The sequence below is a fragment of the Orbicella franksi genome, chromosome 8 (genome assembly GCF_964199315.1).
Source record: "Orbicella franksi chromosome 8, jaOrbFran1.1, whole genome shotgun sequence".
In the NCBI taxonomy this organism is placed as follows: Eukaryota; Metazoa; Cnidaria; class Anthozoa; order Scleractinia; family Merulinidae; genus Orbicella; species Orbicella franksi.
In genome coordinates this window covers 15,679,472-15,703,382 of record NC_138152.1, presented here as the reverse complement: position 1 = coordinate 15,703,382, position 23,911 = coordinate 15,679,472, and the positions used below count along the sequence as shown (strand labels likewise).

Here is a 23,911-nt window from a genome sequence, read left to right as displayed (position 1 = left end):
CTCGCGTTTCCTTCCGTGAAATTCCGTAAAATTTGGCAGACGGGTTATGAATACTTAACTTGAGTTGGAGCTCTATCTGACCATTATCTCTATCTGACCAGTATCTCTATCTGACCAGTTTTTCCGCAGCGCTATCAGTAAAGCCTGAGGACCTATATCCAGTCTCTAAGGAAAAAGCTGTGGGAAAGAGGTTGGCCTATATCCCACGAAAACACCTGGCTATAATCATTTCATTTCCAACTAGCGCGAGTAGAATAAACGTTTTATTAAAATCGCCCGCCAAAATATCGAAAACTAAATTAAAATAAAAATAAACACGCCCAAAAAATCACGCACACGCTTACCATATTTGTAGCGCGTGGTATAATAAATTCCATAAATTGTACTAATTCTTTGAGAAAAACTATTTATCCCCAATTATGATCCATCAAATATTTTCGCTCGAGCGCGATTGGTCTAAACACGTCACGTGACCGAATATTCCCCAGCGAAAACTGAGGAAAATCCGAGAATATTCCCTAATGTTCAAAACTGCGCTTGTTGCGAAAAAGATTTAAAATGTAATAAACACAATAGCCTCCAGTTGGGGCGAAAACATGCTCGGATATTTGTCCTTGGACATTATCTGTTCCTTGAAGCTCACAGTTTTCCTCGAGCTACGCTCTCGGAAAACTGTTCGCTTCTCGGAACAGATGATGTCCGCGGACAAATATCCAGCATATTTTCGCGTCAAATGGAGGCTATTGTTTATATATACCCAAAAATCACCCAAAAATTACAAAACAGCCCAAAACGTAAATATGTGGGATGAGCAGAGAGATTTTGACTGTTTGAAACGTGAACGAGATATTTACGTGAAAACCATATTACCCAGCCAAAATACGGCCCCCGCCTTAAGCTCAAGAAGTTTGTAATTGTGTAGCACTTCGCCTGTTATTTTAAATGTATTTTCTGCGATTTGATGATTTTCTGAGATCCACTTAGTAAGCCCACGCCAAGAAATTGCTATCGTGCTCACTCTTAGACATTCTTGTTCAAGCCTCCCCTCTCCTCCCCTCTACTCAGTGAAAAAGTTGCTGCGCGGGCCCTGGGAAAAGCGAATGCGTGACACAGATTGAGTTATCGGATGACATGTTCAATTCCCGGCTGGATTCAATATTTATTACGTATAAGACGAAAAATTCTCAGTCTGCGTTTTGTACTAAGTCCGCAGTCTACAGTCTACATTTTGTGCCTAATCTACAATTTGCACATGGTCGGCAGTCGGCAACATTTGCAATCTGCATTCGTCACTTCGTACTAGTGACCGAAACTCTAACCAGTTCCTGCTGGTGATTAAGTAACGACGTCTCCCAAGAGCATTTGCGCGTGATTTCATTATGGCGGTTGTTCCTCCTGAAATAATTCTTATCTTACAAATGGCAGGAGCCATGGTGTTGGTAATAACAGGAATTATTGATCGTCTGGAAGCTAGCGAGCAACCGGCCAATATGTCTTTTCCTTTGCGTTATATCGCTTTGCCCGTGTGGGTTGGAGCTTTGGTAAGTAACACGACATTTTGTATGCTGAAACTGCTTGCTATTGGTACCAGTTCAAAACAACTACACATGCGGATTTAAGCGAACCGAATTGGTTGCAGAAATCCGGACACTTTTATTGTATTAAGCCGTGTAAAAACAGCTCGGCCCGCCGAAGGAAAAAAAAAACAACAACAATTTGGATCGATACCGTACCAAATTAATGTCTTGTCTTACTCCACTTGTACACACAGGGCAACATTGTCGAGTGAAACAAAGCCATGTGCTTTAAAATCGACTTGATGTTGGTTCATGTAATTACAGACATTTGTATATGGCCCTCTGGTCATCAGCCATAGAACAATATCCAATCGAATGGGATATTACTCTCGCTTCAATAGCCGTGGTCTTCTAGTTTATCGAAGGACATATTATTTAACGCCTGTACTCTATAGAATCGCTTTTCGTTAGACGAGTCTTACATGATTTTTATCTGCCGCGAAGGACGGATATTCAGCGGATATTTTTCGCCGTAAGTAGAATAGTGTAAAAGCTAGTAAAGAATTGAAGTTCTTCGCACCTCGTTCCTTACTGTTGTTAGACCCTTCACGTAGCGCCCAACTTTGAATAACAATATCATGATTGTTGTACTTCCTTGGTCCGGTACTTATGTTTCCTGACACTTTAAGGATTTTTCTCATGAATGTAGGGCTTAGGATGTATAAGTATCATTTTTTTTTTATTCAAATATCGGTGGCATTTATGCGAAGGCTTCATTTATTTACCTTGAATCTTAAACGGAATGGAATTGATTCGCTTGTGAAAACCCATTGTTAGATCCGTAAAATTATTCTCGGAAGAATACTAACTAATTCCTGAATGCCCGATGATCGTACCTGTATGGTTTTGCATACGATAACGTCTTTAAAGAAGCTTGGGAGATCTCTGGAGGAAGGAACAGAAGCATTCGTTTCCTTCGATGTGAAGACAATGTTATTACAAAATGCTCGGTTTGTTTACGTTCACCTTGTCTATGGATAATATTCACGCTTTGCTTCGCTGCGTCGGTAGATAATAATCGTATTATTCGAAGATCGTAAATTTCGTAAAATTACATCTTAATTTCATGATATCCGTTCATCAAAAAGTCAAAGCAGTAGACCTCGAGTATTCCCTCTTTCGCTTAGTCCGTCGTGCATGCGAAAGAGAACCGCAAGAGAAAAATGGCCGCGCGAAATCCTGGGGGGAGGGGGGGGGGGGGTGGGCGGCTCGCAGTTTTCTTTCGCGTCACGCGCGACGGACAAAGCGAAAGAGGGACTACTCGTGGTCTGAAGCAGTAGCCGATCTGTTGGCGATCTGAAAAATGCTCCTCGATATGTGATCATATTAGTATGCAGTCAGGGACTTATCTCGTTGACATAATTAACAAGTGAGCCAAAGCAGACTCTAAGCACTCAAACATGCAAATTTCGACAAAACATTAGAATGAGAGCAGTCTCCCTCATCCTCGAAAACCGTGGCAGGGAAGAACGCAAAACAAGTAAGCGCGCGAGCGTGACTGTGAGCGTGACGTGCGAGCGGCGAGCGGTAACCGCTCGCACGTCACGCTCACCGGCACGCTTCACGTCACGCTCTCAGTCACGCTCGCACGTTTACTTGTTTTGCGTTCCTCCCTACAGATTTTCGAGGAAAAGAGAGACTGATGGGACCGATTCAAGTTCATAAAAATTTACGTTTACCTGAAATTTCCAAGATGACGGCCGGACACGTTGCAGCTGAGACCTCTAACCTTCTTCTTCTTTCAATGCAAACAGACGTTTGGTTTACGGAAAATCGAGTACAGAGTAACTTGGGATATCATCAAGTATGGTATTTGTACCCATTAGAAAATAAGGCAATGAAAGTAACGAAGAAAACGACGGCAAATGAACATACATGTGATTGATTCCGGGGGGGGGGGGGACTGCCGTACTTTTTGGGGATAAAAGCGCGGTTTTGTTACCTCTTAGAGTGCTCAGCCTCAAAAGTTCCACAGCAGGAGCTTTTGTGGTACGTTTTAGGGCATTTTGACGAAAAAATATGACAGGAGATAATGTGTTATGTAAGAATTGGTGCCTCTTAGGATAGAAAAAATTTCAAGCCAGCCCCAGAAAACCGGATCTTGGTAACTCCTAGGGGGTCTTTTCAAAATCCCCGACGAGCAGCCCCGTCTTGTTTATATGGGAGGCATTAATTGCGGGGGACTCGCGTAGATATCAATTGCATGGTAGTTCCAGGGGCCCGTTTCTCGAAAGCCCCGGAAACTTTTCGGGTTCGGAAAGCTATAGCAAAATCTCGAACCTTACGATTACAGAGCTGTTTTATTCACATATTCTTAATATGAACAGAGGTTTCCTTCATACAAGAAGTTTCAGGCGTATACACTTCTCCGTTTTTAGATACAGATGAGCTAAAAATGGTTTTACGGGCCCAAAAAGTTTCCAGGGCTTTCGAGAAACGGGCCCCAGGTCCCTAGCCAATTTGTTTTGGATGATAACATTCACCTTGATGCATGTAGTTGTCAAAAAGATCACGGATTTTTTCGAGGTTGCTCAGTCTCATTGAATTGGCTCTTGCTTTAAAAGCTTGACACGTGTAAATAATGGCCTCGTATTGGTGAACAACACAGCCAGCTGCAAGACTGCCAAAAGTAACTTATAAATTATACTATTTAGTGAGGAAGTCACATCAACTCTAGCTGGTTTTTTGCGGGTCCTATAGTCCTCTACCCTGATAGAATTGGAATTTACAAATATTGCTTTTTCAGGAGGTAGGAAAACCGGAGAACCCGGAAAAAAAAAACAAAAAAAAAACAAAAAAAACGGAGCAAGGCGAGAACCAACAACAAACTCAGTCCACATAACTTCCATAAAAATGTGAGGAACCAATTTACTTCATGACTGTGACTTTTCTTAAGGTAACAATGAATAAGAGCAGGTTAGCTCTCAATATACGGTTTACACGTCTCCGGTTTCCTTGTGGTTAGTTCCACTCAGGTTTGCTTGTAGTTGGTTCTAGCCCGCTTGGCTTTAGGTTAGTTCCACTCCGGTTTGCTTGCGGTTAGCTTTCATTTTGTGGTTTGGGCGACACTGTATTGCATATATTTGACGTGTAGTATGTAAAGTAAAAACAAATTCGAGTTTTCGCAGCCAGTGCTCCGTCGATAGTATAGTGAGTAAGTGGATGTATCCTGAATTAAGTGTCGCCGCTTATTCAGAAAACAGAGGGTCGTGGGGCGGGGGGAGGGGGGGATCACGGATCGCGGATATCAGAATTTCATTTTCCCGAATCACGAAAATAAGCAAGTAAGGTACTCTTTTTGATAACGTGCTCTTACGCTAGCTATAGAAAGAGTGTTTGTAGAAAGCAAAGTCGTGAAAGGCTCAGTAAAGGCTCCATATTGCAAGTCGCATACCTAAATACCTCTCGACTCTAACTATTCGTCCACTTCACGTCCGAAACACGCGCGTCTCAGAATCACGTGGAATGGAGTGGTGAAATCACAAATATCGGCTTATACTCCAAATTCTTCACGGGTCACGCACGACCTTCAGGTCACGGATCACGAAGAATAATTTCTTCAATTCACGTTTCACGGAAATTAATATCAGCTAATCATGCATCACGAGAATACCCCTGTACGGTCCTCTGAAAAGGTCTGTCTTTTACAACAAACAGTCACATGTTACAAAGGGCAAGCTGCGCGCTGGGACGTAAAAAACAAAAACAAAACAACCCCCCCCCCCCCCCGCCAAAAAAAAAAAAAAAATAGCGCTTTGTTTTGGGAGCTGCCTTTGCCTTTGCACTGAACTTGGCATATTTTGTACTATGTGACCGTTTGCTGCAAAAGGCCTATTCTACTGATTATTTCAGATTGTTATGACTGCAGCCTGTGGCTTTGCTGTGAGGACCAAAGTGTACCTGGCCAAAAATTCTGCCTTGGTGAGACAATCTTATATCTTTGTGTACATTTGCTTTTAATGCATCTGTTATTCTACTTATATTTTATGTTCTCACCCAGCTCCACTGTCCATTATCCGCACAAATTGAATAAGACCAAATTTATTTATCAAAAAAACACTCTGTCAATAGCAATGATAGAAAAATGTAAATAACTTACAGGCGGCCTTTGACACACGTCGCTGAAATGAAAGAAAAATTAGTTTCCCGAGAAGGATTCGAACCCACATCTCCCCGCATACTTGTCGGCCTTGATATCCACACTCCATCGGGGCAACCACGCAAGAGATGTAGCAACTTATATGTTGATGTGAGTAGATAGAACGCTGCCAATCCAGGGGACATATTTCCTTCGAGGCATTTGTGTGTTTCAATTGGCTCCTCCCCGACAATTGGTGTTTGTAACAAGTAGCATGAAAATTATTTGAGCCAGGAGCTTATTATTTGAGCCTTAGAAACAATGACAGAACTGAAGATGTACATAACTTACTTCCACATACGTCTCTAAAATAAAAGAAAAATACGTGTTGAAAAAAAAACAAACGTAACATCGAATTTGACTCAATGGTATGGCTTTAGGCAATTAAAACCGCCAACAGTTTAATGTAACAGTACTCTACATTAGAATCATGTCTAAGGGGATTGTCAATCCAAGTGCACTTGCTCTTTGTCATATCGTCTTCTAAAAGGAATTTTACTTTACCTTCTTTGCGTTTACTTATTCAAAGCATACAAACAATATCTATATATTTCTTTAGGTTCTCGTCTATAAAGCTCTAAGCATCACTTCTTCCATATTGTGTGGCTTTATCTTGTTCTGGTATGGCGAAGAAGGAGTAGCGGTTTATGCGGCACGTTTTGCACTGAGACAAAATGCAGATGGCTTTTATTACTTCTCGGATGACTTGGACGAGGACACAAATCTTTCCCACCTGACAACAATTTCTGTTATGGCTCTAATTGAGTTGTTCCTTTCTATATTGGGTGCACTGGCCTTTCAAGATAGATCTGCACATACCCAGGTAAACTCATTTGCTCATCAACTCATCTAATTACTTAGAGTTAGAGTTTTAAAATGACTGAGGTAGTTCGTAGCCTTCCCAGTTCTAGGACTAATCAGTATGCAGGCTTCACGCCAAGAGCACTCTCCCTAGAAAAGAGAAGTTAGTTTGTTTTTTTTATAGCGGATCTAGAGTAGATCTGGAGTGGTTACCAGTGAGGCTGCATTTACAATACTGTCTAGGGATAATGACTTTTAAGTGTATGACTGGGTGTGCGCCGGACGCCTTATTTTCTAGATATACCCAAAGAGCTAGCATCTCCAAACGCACAACAGGAAACTCGCAGAGTTTACAGATTCCTCTTTACAAAACCGCAACCGGACAAGGAACATTCTTCTATAGAACTGTTAAACTCTGGAACTCATTAGGCTCTGCCCTAAAGTTGAAACCTTCACTATAGGACTTCAAACATTCTTTAAGAAAACAGTTCTCTCCAAATAGCCAGGAGAACAGGCGGATTAGCGGGGCAGAGAGCCAAACGCGGATTGGTGGGGCAGCGCGCGAAACGCGATACACGAACTGCTCCGCTAGTCCGCCTGTTCAGCAGGCTGATCTCCAAATTTCTGGAGTCTTAAACACACTAATGTATCTCTTTTATTTGTCTGGGACGAATAAAGTATGTATGTATGTGTGTATGTTTTACTTACTGTACAAAGAGCTACTAAGAAGACTAAACATTTTAGCAGTTACTTCGTGTGACACAATGATTGAATCCAAACATGACCAAAGATTTGTCATCAAGGCCGACTTAAAAAGTCTGAAAAGTACATGTGATAAGTCAGTATCAGCAAAACAACCTGTTCACAACCTCGGTGATTTACCCAGAAGTACTCCTCTTCGCTCCGACGGAGCATAAGGTTTCCGCTGCCGTTCTGCGCGAAGTCGGTTTGCGCTTTCTGGGCCATTTTACTTAACCTTATGACATCCCCAGGTTACACATTCTTGCTGAGCAGTACTAATTCCCGGGGGGGGGGGGACCTCCCCTTAAAAACGAACGGCGATGCTCGTCGGAAACTCTGAAAAGGCTCCCTAAGTGGTACCAAAATCCTATTAATTTTTATGGGCGTGGCTCGATTTTTTTTTTTACCCCTAAGAGTTAGGTACCAATTCTAAACAAGAAATCATCCCTGTCATATTTGTGTTTTCGGCGCAATACCCTGAAAGGTACAGCGAAAGCTCCCGCCGTGAACTTTTTGAGGCTGATCACCCTAAGAGGTAGCAAACCCGATTTTTTAGTCCCTAAAAGGTACGACGAGTACTCCGCCCTTTTATATGAGACTCCCCCCCCCCCCCCTCCGGTATTAGTACTCCTTCACTCTTCAGCAAGAATGGGAGGAGCTGTTAAAGCCTCAGAGAACAAATGCAAAACAAAATTGGCAAACGATGGAATTGTTAAAGGCCGTTTGTCAATCTCAAATAGATCATATACCACCTCGAGGGTTTACCAGCAAGTGAATGATTTAAATAACTTCGTTGTTATTTGTAATCTTATCACAGCTCGTTTTTCTCTCTCTAACTCTCCTGTTATTATTTTTGGCAGCTTTTACGCTCGTCAATGGACCCTTATTATTATCGGGAACAAAATCAGATCCCACCAAGGCACAGTTCAGGAAAGAATTCTGGAAGAACAGAAGGCATAGATGTAACTTAGTTCTTTTGGCCTTATTGTTATGCACTTTCAGACATGAACAATCTCACAAACGTTGTAAAGAAACTCCACTTAGTCTTTCAGTCATTTTATCAATCGTATCATCAGTAGAGGTAGTTAAGATGTTGAAAGCTAAATATTAAGCATGTCAATTCTCTTTAAATGATAATATGTATTGATCGCCGTTTATATCTTACAACTCACCCTCGGAGAAAGCTGCTATTGAACGCTGTTATTGTCTGCTCAACACAAATATTCCGTTATGTCTCAAGTGTGCTTGTTTGTTTACTTAAAAATACTCACAGGCTAGTGCCTCTGTATTATTTAGTTTTGCCTGTTCGAATAACCACCATGGGAGGAATAGATGCTCACTAAGGTTACAAGGGTCCTTATCTCGGTATAAATAGCAAATAATAATTGTGTTTGGTTCTCTTCACGGACCGGATAGTTTTTTCAAGTTCCCGAGCTATGTAATGTCTGTAATGTTTCGTCTGATTGGTTCTTCTAATGGCGATTGAGTGATCGAGGAGAACTACCTGGTTGGGTTGGCACGGAGTAAAACTACTTAGAGGATTTGTCCGACGAAAGTTTATATGAACAACGCCGGCAACTGCCCCGGAAAGTTAGTCTTATTTAACTAGTTCCAGAATTATTTGAAATCCCGGTCTCTAATTGGGCACGGAATTAAAGTCATTGTATTTTGGTACCAATCCTGGAGCTGCATTTGATCGTGATACTTTAACACCTTCTTACACAGGGTTGTTTGTTTGTTTGTTTGTTTGTTTGTTTTTTCCTGCTCTTTCAATAGTTGTTTTTATCTAGGAGAAATCTAGAGCTAGAAAAACGTTTTGCACCTCCAATAACTTGCAAAATTTAGCGTGGGCACAGGCACAAGGAAAATAAATGTGGCTGATCAGCTCAGCAGTATGACAGTAGGAACACGTTAATTCCTTTACCTCACCCAGATGTGTCAACAAAACCAAATACAGTCGAACCTCCACTAACGACCACTTCTCCACAACAGCCACCTCTCTACAACAGCCACCTCTCTAAAACGGCCACCTTTTATGGTCCCGGTGGACGTTCCATGCCTTCACTTTTGTTTTAACCTCTCTACAACGGCTGCCTCTCCACAACGGCATCGGCCCGCACTAAAGCGCATCCCAACTGCCAAAATAACCTCTCTGAAACGGCCAGTTAATCAACAACTGACGAACGGTGTATACAAAACCCCTCTCTTTTTTGGAAAATTCACGAAACTTGATCCATACCGCACGTCGTTGGTCTCTGTTTCTGTTTGGTTCTGTTTTAACGATATATTTTGATTGTGTTACGTACTTACATGCTACACTAAGCATTTTTTAAAAATTGAACCCCAAGATAAAACACAGGATGTCACATTATACCCCTACCTCCCCACAACGGCCACCTCTCTACAACGGCCATTTTCCTCTGTCCCCAAGGTGGCAGTAATGGAGGGATTCTATTGTACATTATCTGTGCGAGCTAGCGTTAACTTATGGATATCACGCCTCTAAGACAACACCTCAAAAATACTGAGAACATTTTTTTCTCCTTTTCGATTAGTGTTCGACGGAACTAATTGCAGACGATCGATCTGTTTTAAATTGCATTTCTAATTTATTCAATTGACTTTATTCAATTTAATCAATATAGTAAATTTGTCGGAAACGTCTTGTTAGCATGTTGCGTGACAAATAGGGCATGGCGATTTCACATTGATGTAAACTGAGCTAGTAGATAAGAATTAACAATTACCGGAAATTCCTGTGTGACCTAACTGAGATAGCTAATACAAGAATAGGATCGAGTAGAATTACGGACAGTTCGAGAATTGTACTTGATGTGATTAAATGGTGACTGTGTGATTAAAATACAAACGAAGACATCTTGTGACTTTTGGAGAGCACTAAAGTAGAGGGGACATTCTCCAAACGTGGCACCTCCGACGGGACCGCTATCTACATGGTTGTGAGTATAATTTAGTCCTAAATTCTATTTAAACCTACGCTTCCGACGGAGATGGAGAACGCAAAGGGAAAACTGCAAACGAAACTTACGCAACTAGAAATCCATGCTAAGAGAACGGAACAAGTGCTAGATTCAGGATCTGTAGATGCTATCGAGAGACATACGGGAGCATTAAGGTCTACAATATCTGAAGCGGACGAGTTAAAGCGTGCGTTGGAAGCCTTAAAGATAGAAGCAAAGGAAGATCTTGGTGACATAGGCACGTGGAATGCCGCGATTGACCTTCAGTTGCTGAAAGCTGACGAAGAGGTTGGGAAGCTTCGCAAATGGCTCGAAGACAGAAGACGCCAAGAAGAGACGACCGCGCGTGAAGATCAACTCAAATTCGAGATGAAACTGCATGAAGAAAAGATGAAACTTCAGACCAACCTCACTACGAAAGAGAGCCACGAGGGAGGCGGGTCACCTAAACAAACACAAGCGAAGCTACCAAAGATCGAGATTAAAAGGTTCGAAGGCTCTTACTTGGATTGGCCGAGGTTCTGGGGTCAGTTCACGGAGACGATCGACAAGGCCGAAATAGCACCTATCAATAAATTTACCTATTTATGTGGGCTACTGGGTCCAAAGGTTAAAGCCGCTGTGGAAGCCTTGCCGTTTACAGCTGAGGGTTATAATAGAGCCAAGTCGATATTACTAAGCAATTATGGGAAGGAATCCGAAGTAACAAAGGCGTACGTCAAAGAAATAATGGCTCTCCCTGTCATCACAAGCGCCAACCCTAGGAGGATAAGCGAGTTTAGCGAAACATTGACGTACTGTGTCCAAGCGCTGGAAACAATGAATAAACTCAGTGAAGTTAATGGAAACGTACCAATGACACTGGATAAACTGCCAGCAATTCGGGGAGACCTAGTACGAATGGATCCGGAATGGGAGAAATGGAATTTCGTTCAGTTGTCAGAGGCAGTAAGACTTTGGACAAAAAGAAACCCGGTTGAAGAACGAGAAACATCGGAGCAACTTAATTCCAAACGTGACCGCTCAAATAAGCTCTTCCAAGCACGTGGTGGCGATGGTAAGCCAAACAAATGCGTTTATTGTAGTGATGTGACGCACAGATCGTCGGAATGCCAGAAGATCTCAACCGTGGACGAACGAAAGCAGTTTCTCGCGAAAAAGAAGTTATGTTTTAATTGTGCAACACCGAATCACCGCGCCGCAGAGTGTTTCAGCAAGAAAACATGTTTACATTGTCACAAACGCCATCACTCTTCGATATGTGATCGTGAACAAACAGACAGCGGGAAGCAGACGTTGATGACAGCCAGTGAGAACAATGAAGGAATCATGCCAGTCTTAACAGTAAAGGTCGATGGTATTACCTGTCGCGCGTTGATAGATACCGGCGCGGGGAGCTCATATGCATCTGCGAAGCTGTTGGATCTCCTAAAGAAAAAGCCAAGTGAAACGAAAACAAAACGTGTGGATATGCTAATCAGCTCAAAAGTAACCAAACTAGAAGTGTACGACATCGTCGTAGAATCCTTAGACGGGAGTTATCAGATGTCTGTAAAACTGACGAGAGTGAACAAAGCAGAGCTGTTGTCGATTGACAACCCAAACTACGGACAATTGATAAACAAGTACCCGCATTTGCACGGAGTCAAAATCACAGACCGTGACAAGAAGGACCAACTTCCCATACATGTCGTACTAGGAAGCGGGGAATATGCGCGCGTAAAAACTGAGACAAAGCCTCAAATTGGACAGGATGGGGAACCGGTGGCGGAGAAAACTAAACTGGGATGGTTTATCATGAGTCCTGGATCAGAATTTGACCACAACACGATGCTGCTGACGCAAACATCACAGAGCGACTACGAGGACCTGTGCAGGCTTGACATACTAGGGCTTGCAGACACACCAGAACATGACCAGAGCATAGTGCACGCAGAATTTAAGCTACAACGCTCACCGGAAGGATGGTATGAAACCGGACTACCATGGCGAGGCAATCATCCAGACTTACCAACAAACGAACAAGGACGTATACGACGCCTGTCAAGTCTGACCAGAAAACTGCAGCGCCTTAACCTCACCGATGAGTACGATGCCATTATACGAGAGCAACTCCAGAACAAAGTAGTTGAAGTTGCACCAGAAGAAATCGTGGGGAAAGAATTCTACATCCCACACAAAGCAGTGGTTAGAGAAACGGCTAAAACGACCAAGATGCGCATAGTCTATGATGCTTCTGCAAGAGCAACGCCAGAGTCACCGTCGCTGAACGAGTGCCTTTATCCTGGCCCTCCATTGCAAAACAAGCTTTGGGACATACTAGTGAGACAGAGAGCATACCCCATAGCTGTAACTGCAGACATCCAGAAAACCTTCTTGCAAATACGAATCCGGGAGTGTGAACGTGATGCATTAAGATTCCATTGGAGGAAAAGTAAACACGGGAAGTTAGAGATACTACGTTTCACTCGTGCGCTGTTCGGTCTAGCCCCATCGCCCTTTCTACTCGGTGGCGTAATCGAAGCTCATTTAGATGCTTGGGAAGAACGAGAACCAGAGATAGTGGCAGAGCTTCGACGCAGCTTGTATGTCGATGATCTACTCACCGGTGGACGAAATACAAGCCAGGCCCAGCAGCGTAAAGAGAAAGCCCTTCCGATATTCAGCGACGCAAGGTTCCAACTCCACAAGTGGCATTCCAACGTCAAACAGCTAGAGGAAGATCCAAACCTGATCGTCCCCCCTGAAGAGCAGTCATTTGCCAAACAACAACTAAATGTTAAACCAAGTGAATCTAAGATGTTGGGACTCAAGTGGAACAAACAGCATGACACCTTAGCGGTAGTGATACCCAAAGAAGAAACCCAGCCAACCAAGCGAGGAATCCTGGGAAAGATGGCTAAGATTTATGATCCCTTAGGCCTGATTGCACCATTGACGCTCACTGCAAAGCAGATTTATCGTGAGTTGTGTGAAACCAAAGTACAATGGGATGCGAAGATCAACGGAGAACTCCTACGGCGCTGGAAAAAATGGGAGGAGCAATTACCTCGTGAACAGCAAGTACCGCGATCAATAGCACGATATCAAGAAGCAGTACAAGAAGTGGAACTACACTCTTTCGGGGACGCATCAGAACGAGGAGTAGGAGCGGCAGTCTATGCAGTTGTACGCCAACCATCAGGCAACACTCAACGATTAGTGGTCGCCAAGAGTCGACTTGCTAAACAGGGACTGACTATTCCACGCCTAGAACTGATTGCAGCGCACATGGCTACCAATCTATTGATAAACGTGCGGAACGCCCTAGATAACGTGCCCTCCCCAAAGGTGTTTGGATGGTTAGACAGCACCGTCGCACTTCATTGGATCAAGGGAAATGGCCAGTACAAACAGTTTGTCGCGCATCGAGTTGCCAAGATACAATTACACAAGGAGATCGAGTGGAGGTACGTTCCTACGGATGAAAACCCTGCAGACCTAGCGAGCAGAGGTGCTCCAGTTCAATCAGCACTTTGGCAACAGGGACCGGCTTGGCTCCAGGACAAGTCCAAGTGGCCAATCAACCCAGTCACTCGATCGTCACCAGCATCAGAAATGGAAGCCAAAGTCATTAGGGAAGTGCTCAACCTAGCGCAAACCAAACCAGAGCCAGACGAGTTCGACGAACTCCTCGAACGCAACAGCTTGCGCCGGACTTTAAGAGTCGGCGCATGGATCAAGAGATTCATCCATAACTGCAAGCATAAAGAGAAGAAACTTGGGCCCCTACTCACAGAAGAAATAGAAGACGTACGTGGTTGGTGGATTAAGCGAGTCCAACGGCGAGACAGAGAAGCCACGGGCTACCCTCAAATTAGCGGGCAACTCAACCTGAAACCCAATGAAGAGGGAGTGATGACCTGCCACGGCCGGATACAAGGGCAAACTCCAATATACCTACCGAACAGTGCAAATTTTACAGGAAAACTGGTCCAACAAGTTCATTGCGCGACGCTGCATGGGGGAGTCGCTCTGACAATGGCAGCAGTGAGAGAGAGATACTGGATACCGAAGCTTCGTAGCTTGGTCAAATCGGTCCGAAGTAAGTGCTATGGTTGCAAGAGATTCAATGCAACTCCAGCAAGAAACCCAATACCTGGTCAGTTACCGGAAGATCGGACCACAGTTGGCGCTGCATTTGAAGTCATCGGTACAGATTTCGCTGGACCAGTGAAGTACAAACAGGGAAAGAAAAGTCAAGGAAACGCCTACCTGGCTATCTTCACTTGCAGCCTTTCAAGGGCTATACACTTAGAGTTAATGGCCAGCCTGGAGACGGACAACTTTATCACATGTCTCAAGCGTTTCATCGCTCGTCGTGGACGACCACGGGTCATCTACTCAGATAATGGCGGTACCTTCATCAAAGCTGAGAAATGGCTACGGGAGTTACGAAAGGATGAGCGTCTCCAGGGTCTTCTAGAACAACACGAGATCTCAAGGGAATTCAACTTGAGCCGCGCCCCTTGGTGGGGGGTCAGTTTGAGAGATTAATTGGAGTCGTGAAATCTTCCATGTTCAAAGCTATTGGTGGAGCTACTCTAAGCTGGTCTGAGCTCAGTGAAGTGCTACTCGACGTTGAAACGCAGATTAATCGCCGCCCATTAAGCTATGTGGAAGACGACGTCGAGTCACCAATCTTAACGCCCGCAACCTTCTTGTACCAGCGAACAAACCAGTTACCGGAAGAGGAGACCTGGAGGATAACAGATCGAGACATCCGGAGGCGTGCTAAGTATCTGCGAACCTGCAAGGACAAGATGTGGAGTCGCTGGCAGAGAGAATACCTTACAGCACTAAGAGAAAGACACAACCTGACGCACGCAGTGACCAAGTTCCAACCTAAGGAAGGAGACGTCGTCATAGTGAAAACCGACAGCAAGAATCGTGGAACATGGCCGCTGGCCATAGTGAATGAAGTGTACCCGGGCAGCGACGGCGTCATACGCGCGGTTCAACTCAAAACCGCGAAAAGCATGCTGGAACGACCAGTACAACATTTGTACCCACTGGAACTCGAGTGTGATCTCAACACTCCAGTGGCAGACCCGCGCTTAAACCCACAGGCTCAGGATTTCCGCCCTAAAAGAGATGCAGCATCAGCAGCAAGGGTACGAATGAAAGAACTTGCGGATGCTTAACAATGTGAACTATGAACAGAAATCAAACAAGTTGCGGATGTTGAACAATGTGAAATACGAACGGTAAATCAGTTCGTGAAAACTGATCCATTAGCAGTAGAATATATCATCGTTTTGTTTGAGGGAATCAGTACACAGCCTGAACTGTGAATTTTGAAATCGTCAATAGGAAGTGACGTTGATCGAGGACTGATTATCGTTTTGTTACCGCTCATATGTGATTTAATAGGTCAAGACTCAAATCGCGTGATTGAAACAGAATTATGACATATGCTTCGATAGCGAACCATATGAGGGGAGTGTGTGTCGGAAACGTCTTGTTAGCATGTTGCGTGACAAATAGGGCATGGCGATTTCACATTGATGTAAACTGAGCTAGTAGATAAGAATTAACAATTACCGGAAATTCCTGTGTGACCTAACTGAGATAGCTAATACAAGAATAGGATCGAGTAGAATTACGGACAGTTCGAGAATTGTACTTGATGTGATTAAATGGTGACTGTGTGATTAAAATACAAACGAAGACATCTTGTGACTTTTGGAGAGCACTAAAGTAGAGGGGACATTCTCCAAAAATTGTCCACAGCCTTAATTCTTGTTATTGTTTTCGTTGACTAACAGACTGTGAGATAAACAGAAATAAGCTGGTATGACAGAATTTATCAAATGTTCTACGTAGTCAAACTGACAAAAGAACAAGAACTTAATTGTTGAGGATGGTCAAGTGGGTTAAACTGGACCGTCAACGCCTTGTTAATAAATCAATAATGATGTACAAGATTGTAAATAATATGGTTCCGGAATATCTTTGTTCACGCTTTGTCTTCCGTTCCGATACTTTGACTTATAAGCTAAGAGATAGTGATGGTACGCTTGCTATCCCACAGCCCCACACTAATTACTGTAAAAGAAGTCTTTCTTACAGCGGAGTTGTACTATGGAATAGTCTGCCCTTGAATATTAGACAATCGCTCTCCCTTAATCAATTTAAATCTAAGTTGAAGAACTATGATTTTGACAGTGGTCTTATATAAATTGTATTTTGTTTTTATTCACGGCTTCCTTGTAAAGCAGGTTTTTATCATTTCTCTTATTCTAGTAGTTATTTACAATATTAAACTAGTTAGGTAGTTAGATTTATTTAAATTAAATCTTGTATAGTCCTGAAGGAAATACCGTGTCTAAATAAAGATTTTACCTTTACCTTTACCTTAACTATAAAGGAATTCCTCATAGCCCCAAGCCAAAACAGATGGGTACTGTCTTATCTAGGACTGTGAGGGGGCGAGGTACCCAAGCAAACGAGCAGTCTTAGCTTTATCGAAGAAGTCAACTGTCATTAGACATAAACTCAACTCAATGTCTTTGCAGAAATGGTTAAAACAGTTTATTATGTTTGTAAGCCAAATAAAATTGCATTCTACACAAACTAATTTTAAAAACTCAATGTGCGTGTACATAATTCTAATACTGGTGATATGTGGAAAGCGACATCTAAGCGTGGACGAAAACTCTGCTTATTATTATGAAGATCTCATGCTGCCGTAGAATCTCTATCAAGTAATGATTTAGTTTTGTAACTTTTGGTCTTAGTAAGCTATTCTTCATATAATAATTTCTAAATGATTGTCGCTTTTGAGAGACGGAAATATATCTGCCAGCGATTCTTTGTTGGCTAATTATAATAGCTTCAGTTTTCCTCTCAACTCAAGCCGGGTGATTGAATGGTACGGATCGTTACTTTTGGAACTCTACGGCATGGCGAATGTGTCTCTTATTTATTTACGTTTTACATTACATTCACAATTCTCTTGACTCCAAAAAATGACCAAAAAAGAAAAAGAAAACAAAAGCGAAAGAAAAAGAACTGAATTGAGCACAACATCCGCTAAGAAGCTCCAAGAGACAACTTGTATTCAGTCAAAAACAGCTTTACGTTACGCCTAATTTAAACATAGGTCAATTTTTAAAGTTTCCTCCGGCAAGTATGTAGTTTTTACTATTATAAATAGTTGAAGGATATCACTATTAAAATATGATATGCGAGATTAAATGCAGAGATAAAACGTAAAAAGGCCTTTTGGTGTGGAACACCAAGGAACCCATAGAAATGTTTATTGTTATTATTATTATCATTATCATTATCATCATTATTATTAATTATTATTATTATTATTATTATATATTATCATTATTATATATTATTAATTTTTTATTATTATTAATATTATATTATTATTTTATTACATCACTGTTATAGTCCTATTTTCATACTACGAACAGACCACTGACGGTCACAAATAACCAAAAGTTCTGTTATATCAGGAAAGTCATAATAATATAATATGGTTACAGGATCCCTTACAGTAAAGGAAAGAGATTGACTTTTCTGCGTATTCTGCGTTTTATTGACGTCAGGTACGTACATCTATTGTTATTGATTTGCCAATCAGTGAACTATGAGGATCTTAATGAGCCTAACTGCCATTTGACCGTCCTCCATCAAGCAGCCCAAAATTATAGCCGTCAACCGTCAAAAAGTATAAAAGAAAATAAATAATACTAAAAGTTCTCAGTTCAAAATTAATCAGTTGCCGATATTCATGTCTGAGGGGAACACATGTAACTGCAAGAATTAAATGTGTGTAGTCATTATTAAATAAAATGATTAAGTTTGATTTGTATCCAAACGACTCTAGAACAATAATAAACTTAAAAAATCCGTTTTCATCAGCTTGGATGCATTGTATGATAAGTGAGTTGAGAACCTGAGTGAAGGGATCATTAGGGTAAGTCAACCAAGATAAAACACCTCCACTTCCTCAGGTGTGAAGTATTGAGTCCCAGCCAGGATTGTGTACTGGTCTTGTACTCCACTTGGAACAGAGTAGTCGTTGTTAACACCCAAGAATGCATAAGAAGCAGTGCTTCTGTTAGCATTGTCAGAAATGTAGATGTCATACCCCCAACCAAAGGTTGGAACATAACCTAAAACCCTGTAAGTTGCACGTGATGGGTTTGTCACATTGCTCTTAAATGGTCCTAGATCCTCGTTGTTGCGGAGAGAAAATATGAACGCATTGGAAGTGGAACCATGGGTACCACTGGTATCTGAATGAAAGGATAATATAACAGAAAAAAAAAGCTAAATGAATAAATCAATCAATCAATAAATAAATAAATGAATAAATAAATATATAAATATATAAATAAATGTATGAATAAATAACTTGAAACCCCCTCAATAGAAAAATGTTACCATGTTCTTCAGAAGCAGCCAAATAAGTACTTTGGAGGTTTGACATTAACCCAGGGATTGATTAGCAGGTGAGAATAGGGGATGGAGGACTTTAATCAGAGTAAAAGAAACTTTATCTAGCCTATTTGAAGCTCGCGTTGCTAACTTAAATGAAACAGTTTATCCCAATGATCTTCGTGTGGACAGAAAACATTTTGAAAGCTGAGCTTCTCGAAAACGATGATGTTACGATATACAGTGACACTGTATCTAATTAACCTAGGGATAATTAGTAATGATTTTAAAATTGAAATAGAAAATTCATCATACCCCAGGGAATGTCAGTGTATCCTCCAAACACGTACTGTCCATTTTTGACGGTGGTAACCGTGTGATTTTTCCCATCACACCTGCTGTGAAAGGTACTGGCAGCCCAACCGTGGGTGAAGGCGCGGTAACACTGCTCCCAAAGAGGGTTCAATCCAACAGCAGGCGTCAGGAACTGATAGAGGCGACTTTGGTAAAATGCATTCCCACCAATTATAGCCGAATGGGATAAAAAACCTACAAAGGAGAAACAAGGTCTTAACTTAGCTAAAGTAACACAGCTAGCAGTAACACAACAGTTGCACAGCAGTAACTCAATGCTAAGTTAAACAATATTAGCCTATGAGAAAACTCTCCTTTCTGATAGAGGTTTCCTCAAATATTAAGAGCGTTCGGTTTTGTGAGGACTCTCTTATGGGGACAGGCCTATAACTCAACCTTGACTACTTACTTATGCTAACTACATTAATAGTCATCGTCCCCAGCCCGGGATTACTCCATCCTCATTGCCAAAAGTGATGTGTATGTGTGCGTTTGTATAAAAAGTAGGAGTGCTGTTTGTTACAAATGTTTCGATGTTTTAATGCCGGTTAATGTTGTCTTTGTGGGATACTGATCCGCTAAAATAATATATAGATTTAGCCGAGCCTAAAAGCGGAGCTCGTGAGTTATTTTTTGGAATGTTGTTACTTATGCAAATAATCCAAGATGTACATGTATGTGAAGTAAACTGCGAGCGATTTTATAGTTTCAGCCCGAACTAGGATTACATCAGCAGATCGAGGTGTAAGATGGTGTGATGATGAAAATAGAGCCATGATTTCAAGCATTTCAGGGTAGCCACCAAAAATGTTGATCACATAACAGAACTGTCTTCTGTGCTTTTTGGTGGCATTTCCTGTTCTTTCTTATTGAGAAAGACAAGACATTGTTGTTAATCATTATATTCTTTCTTAGTGAACAACTGGGACTCCCACACAAAAGAAGTTTACACATTTTTTTGTTGTGGGGTATGACTGAAATGCAGTGGTTACAATATACTCAGTCCCCAAATCTCTACCAAATGAAATCTCACAAAAATACCAAAGTGGTATACACATGTAAAAAGTTAAAAAGTTTTGTTTTCTAACTTGATCCCCAAAGACAGTTAGCTATCTTCATTTTTGTATGGAGTCTCCTCCTGCTGAAAGGGTTTGCACCATCTCTCAAAGTATAAGTATAAGCAAAATCACTCTGGCATGAACAATAAATATGATATTTTGTTGCTGATCATGAATACTTGCATAGGCTTCTGATAATAATTTTATTATTCAATTCCAATGTGATTTGTTCTTCTTCTCGACTGAGATTGTGCACTACAGGAGCTGTTATTGGGTTCCATTAATTAACTTTGTTACAATTAAATTATACCAAGAATTATAAGTAAGCTATAAGTAAGTTATATTATGTACGTATATTTTGTCTGCACTACACAACCAAACGCACTCAAAGATTATGAGGCATAGGTACATTCGTCAGAAAAAGCCAGCATATCCAAAATATGTTCTGATTGACACATCAATTAAAGATAATTTACAGCAAAATGGATAAACAATACATCAATATCCTGCATGCACCAAAGCTGGACATGAGGTTATAAGGCAATCATTTAAACAACAGATTGAAATAATTTATAAATTAGAGAACACTATTTGTACAACGCTAGGGATCAAATTAACCTTACTGGACGTTGCAAATGGCAAGGCTGTCGGTAGAATGTCAAATTTCGCGACTCTTTCTTTCTGCAAAAATACTAATCCTGCAACTTTGCTTAAGACCCAGTTCTCCATTTCGTGTTGGCAAAATATTAACCTATGCCATGCCCAATACAGGTTATCACAAAATTGATTTAAGAGCAACATAAACCAAGCACAATAAATATCATTTTTAAGCCAAAAACGCAATTATTTAAATAAACCATGACATAATGAGTAAACTATCTCTCAGAAAAACTGATTAATTTAACAGACACTTCAAATAATTAGTTAATATATGTATCATAGGTGTTTCTTAATAATGTAATACAGTTCATCTGTCACAATGTTGCAGCTACAGCTGTATGATATTACTTCTCTCAGTATGGGTTGCAGAACTCAACTTCCAAGTCAGTTTGTTCAATGAACTTAGTGTAGAAATTAATATGGCATCAAGTTGTCTGTGAATATAGAGAAACCAAACAGAGCATTACAATCTTAAGTAATAAATTATTGAACTCTTTTACATGTATGTACAATGTATGTTTCATTAATATTGGAGATCTCTCAGATGCTGCATCTGTGTTGATTTAATTTGCTCCCAGTGCATTTTTTATGGAACTTTTCACACATTAATATCTCTGTCATGACAGTGATCTCTGTGTTCTACAACAATTAGTACACAAGAAAAATACACTCAGTAAGATATTGTTTACAATAAAAATCAATCCCTATAAGCAATCATGAGGACCTTGAATTTATATTTCTTTAGAAATATCTCACCTGGCCATGGTTGCTTTGAAAATATTTGATGTTTTTATCCAGGCTGCCCATGTGTACACTGTTGGTATATTGACTGACAGGAACAGGGATGTAATCATTCTGTGTATAGCTGCTACTTGAACACCACCGAACATACAAAGACATATCAATTATAATTTATAACCAACAGATGACATTCCTTTCATTGATATACAGTGTACTTCATTGCTAGTTGTTTACTGAGTGTCTACAGTAGTGAATCAAATGTTAGGGGGATGGTACCAAAACTTTCACAGTGGCAGGCTCTACCCTGAGATGCAAAGCAAACATATATAACTGTTATGAACTTGGCGACTTGCTTTTGAGCGCACATGCAATTTGGTTTAAACAAGAAACTGGAACATTGCAGTACAACAGTGTGCACAGTCCCAATCAAAGGGCCATCCAGGCTGTCGAAAATCTGAAAATCAGACTTTGTCAGGATAAAATTAATACTGATGTTCTTGCTGACTTAATCTGAGTGTGCAGTTCCAGAAGATATTTACACCCAACACCCATTCATGGCCAGTTATGAGAAATTCCAAAGTAACAGGAGGAGGGAGTTCTTAAAGCAAAAAACCTCCATATGGGGTATGAATCTTTTCTTGAAGAAAACAATGTCTGAGAAATCATTAATTACAAAATATGCTTTAAGAAATATCTTACCTGGTAAGGCAAACTTTCAGAAAGTTTTGTAATCTAGACTGGCTGGCCAGTTCATACATTTGACAAGTTGCCACCGGGCATGTTTGTAAATTTGTGCGCTTCAGCATCACATTACAATGTAGTCATGTAGTAGCATTGGTCAACTGAAAACAGCATAATTTGGTTAATTAATTTACACTGTACATTATTTGGTTAAATATTGGTGTAAATCGTAGCACACCAACAGATGACTATTAAAATTAATTTACAGAACATACTGGCAGCTAAATCATAACAAGTGAAAAATCGAGCATGAGCCATTTACATGTACATGTAACAGCCCTCACCTCAGAACTGTCAGAGATATAATATATTTTCAAACTCGCTGAAATTTCAGATTATTCAATATTAACATGCACGTACATCTTTAACAGTGTGTTTGCTTTACATTCACTTTACACATAACCGGTATCCACCATAGGCAGACTTTTAAGTTTGCCTTTGAAAATAAATTGTGTCAACTAATGCATCTTTCATTACCTACATGTATTCTTGTGACAAAATGACACAAAATCCAAGTACAAGAAGTCATAAGCATAAAACTAACTTAATTACCTGGTAATGCTTACAGCACCTCTTACTGTCTGCATATGCCATCCATAAACTGGTACTGCCTTGACAATACTCATTATTTTTCTGATCACATCTTTTAAAATGTCACTGTTAAATAATCCTGAAAAGGCAAATGCATGAAATGTTATGCCTTTAGCACTCACCACATACCTTTACATGATGTACAATGTACACCAAGTCACGATCGACATTCACAATTCTTTTTACTTTCATTGTAACTTTTTTCGTAACTTTTTGCAGTGTCATTTTCCCTCACTTGAAGACAGGACTTCCACATTAGGTGGTAATTCTCTATGAATTCACAGGGATTGATAAGTAGATGGTGACTAACTTTAGCAAAGGAGGCATTCAAATGTCAGATTTTAATGTTAAGTTCATAACTTTACATTTCTCTGTGTGTGTATATACATATATGTATATATATATATATATATATATATATATATATATATATATATATATATGAGTAATAACGAAGAGGCAAGATTTGCTGTTACTCCGAGTTTCGTGCTTACGCACTCATCAGACAGTATTTAATGATAAGCATTCCTATCAACTAGATATATATACACGGTATTAAACAATAGGCTAATTGCTGGACTAGTTGCATTACAATAAGTGATAGTTATACTGGAAAACAATAGGTGTGAAGACAGAAATTACGGGGACGAGTATAAACTGCGTGGGTGCAGTACAATATAAAGAAAGTGTCAAGCGTTCTTCAAGTAGAATTTGTTCTCGTGCCGGCATTTAGAAATAAGTTCTGATCTTTTGTTTAGTAGATTGTCGTTGCTATGTTTGATAATCATTAGTTTTTCTGTGAGGCAGAGGTCGCATCGTTTGGAAATGTTGTTGTAGGGTCTTGCACGGCTAATAATTGACCATTTGATGTTGAAGTCTTGTTTTTTGTCGTGTAGTTGCCAGATGTATTTAGAAAGCTCGGTGCTGTTGATGTGTTTTCTGTGCTTAAATGTGGATTTGTGCTGCGAGAATCTCTGTTTGAATGTTCCTTCTGTCAGTCCAATGTAGTTCTTGGTTGTGTTGTTAGTTGTAACTTGTGCGTTGTAGATTACACTGGAAGTCAGGCATTTGTTGTCTAGCGGGCATTGG

General features: G+C 40.7%; 6 protein-coding genes across 6 annotated transcripts in view; 4 read left to right on the top strand and 2 right to left on the bottom strand.

Annotated features, from left to right (window-relative positions):
* The first annotated feature begins 591 nt into the window (after positions 1 to 591).
* LOC145494826 (uncharacterized) lies at positions 592 to 8,291 on the top strand. The gene is made up of 4 exons (XM_081474400.1): positions 592 to 1,541; positions 5,430 to 5,498; positions 6,275 to 6,538; positions 8,118 to 8,291. The coding sequence occupies exons 1-4, from the start codon at positions 1,380 to 1,382 to the stop codon at positions 8,226 to 8,228; spliced, it is 606 nt and encodes a 201-aa protein (XP_081330526.1). The 5' UTR covers positions 592 to 1,379; the 3' UTR covers positions 8,229 to 8,291.
* Positions 8,292 to 10,268: 1,977 nt separating this feature from the next.
* Positions 10,269 to 13,083, top strand: LOC145494193 (uncharacterized). Its single transcript, XM_081473650.1, has 2 exons — positions 10,269 to 13,016; positions 13,078 to 13,083. Exons 1-2 carry the CDS (start codon positions 10,269 to 10,271, stop codon positions 13,081 to 13,083), a joined length of 2,754 nt encoding a protein of 917 aa, XP_081329776.1.
* LOC145494744 (uncharacterized) lies at positions 13,066 to 14,867 on the top strand. The gene has a single exon (XM_081474317.1). The coding sequence runs from the start codon at positions 13,134 to 13,136 to the stop codon at positions 14,772 to 14,774; it is 1,641 nt and encodes a 546-aa protein (XP_081330443.1). The 5' UTR covers positions 13,066 to 13,133; the 3' UTR covers positions 14,775 to 14,867.
* On the top strand, positions 14,795 to 15,421 carry LOC145494192 (uncharacterized). The gene has a single exon (XM_081473649.1). It carries the CDS (start codon positions 14,795 to 14,797, stop codon positions 15,419 to 15,421), a length of 627 nt encoding a protein of 208 aa, XP_081329775.1.
* Positions 15,422 to 18,154: 2,733 nt separating this feature from the next.
* LOC145494191 (uncharacterized) lies at positions 18,155 to 19,490 on the bottom strand. The gene is made up of 3 exons (XM_081473648.1): positions 19,486 to 19,490; positions 18,993 to 19,309; positions 18,155 to 18,535 (listed from the first exon to the last, which is right to left on the bottom strand). Exons 1-3 carry the CDS (start codon positions 19,488 to 19,490, stop codon positions 18,219 to 18,221), a joined length of 639 nt encoding a protein of 212 aa, XP_081329774.1. The 3' UTR covers positions 18,155 to 18,218.
* Positions 19,491 to 19,629: 139 nt separating this feature from the next.
* Positions 19,630 to 23,911, bottom strand: part of LOC145494798 (uncharacterized) — a 4,872-nt gene continuing 590 nt past the window's right edge. Inside the window, exons 1-4 of the mRNA XM_081474370.1 lie at positions 22,784 to 23,911; positions 22,190 to 22,332; positions 21,506 to 21,617; positions 19,630 to 21,183 (exon numbers count right to left, since the gene is read on the bottom strand). The exon at positions 22,784 to 23,911 is cut by the window's right edge and continues 590 nt beyond it. Of these exons, the coding sequence (XP_081330496.1) occupies positions 23,512 to 23,911 (400 nt within the window). The 3' untranslated portion in view covers positions 19,630 to 21,183; positions 21,506 to 21,617; positions 22,190 to 22,332; positions 22,784 to 23,511. The remainder of the gene's footprint in view (positions 21,184 to 21,505; positions 21,618 to 22,189; positions 22,333 to 22,783) is intronic.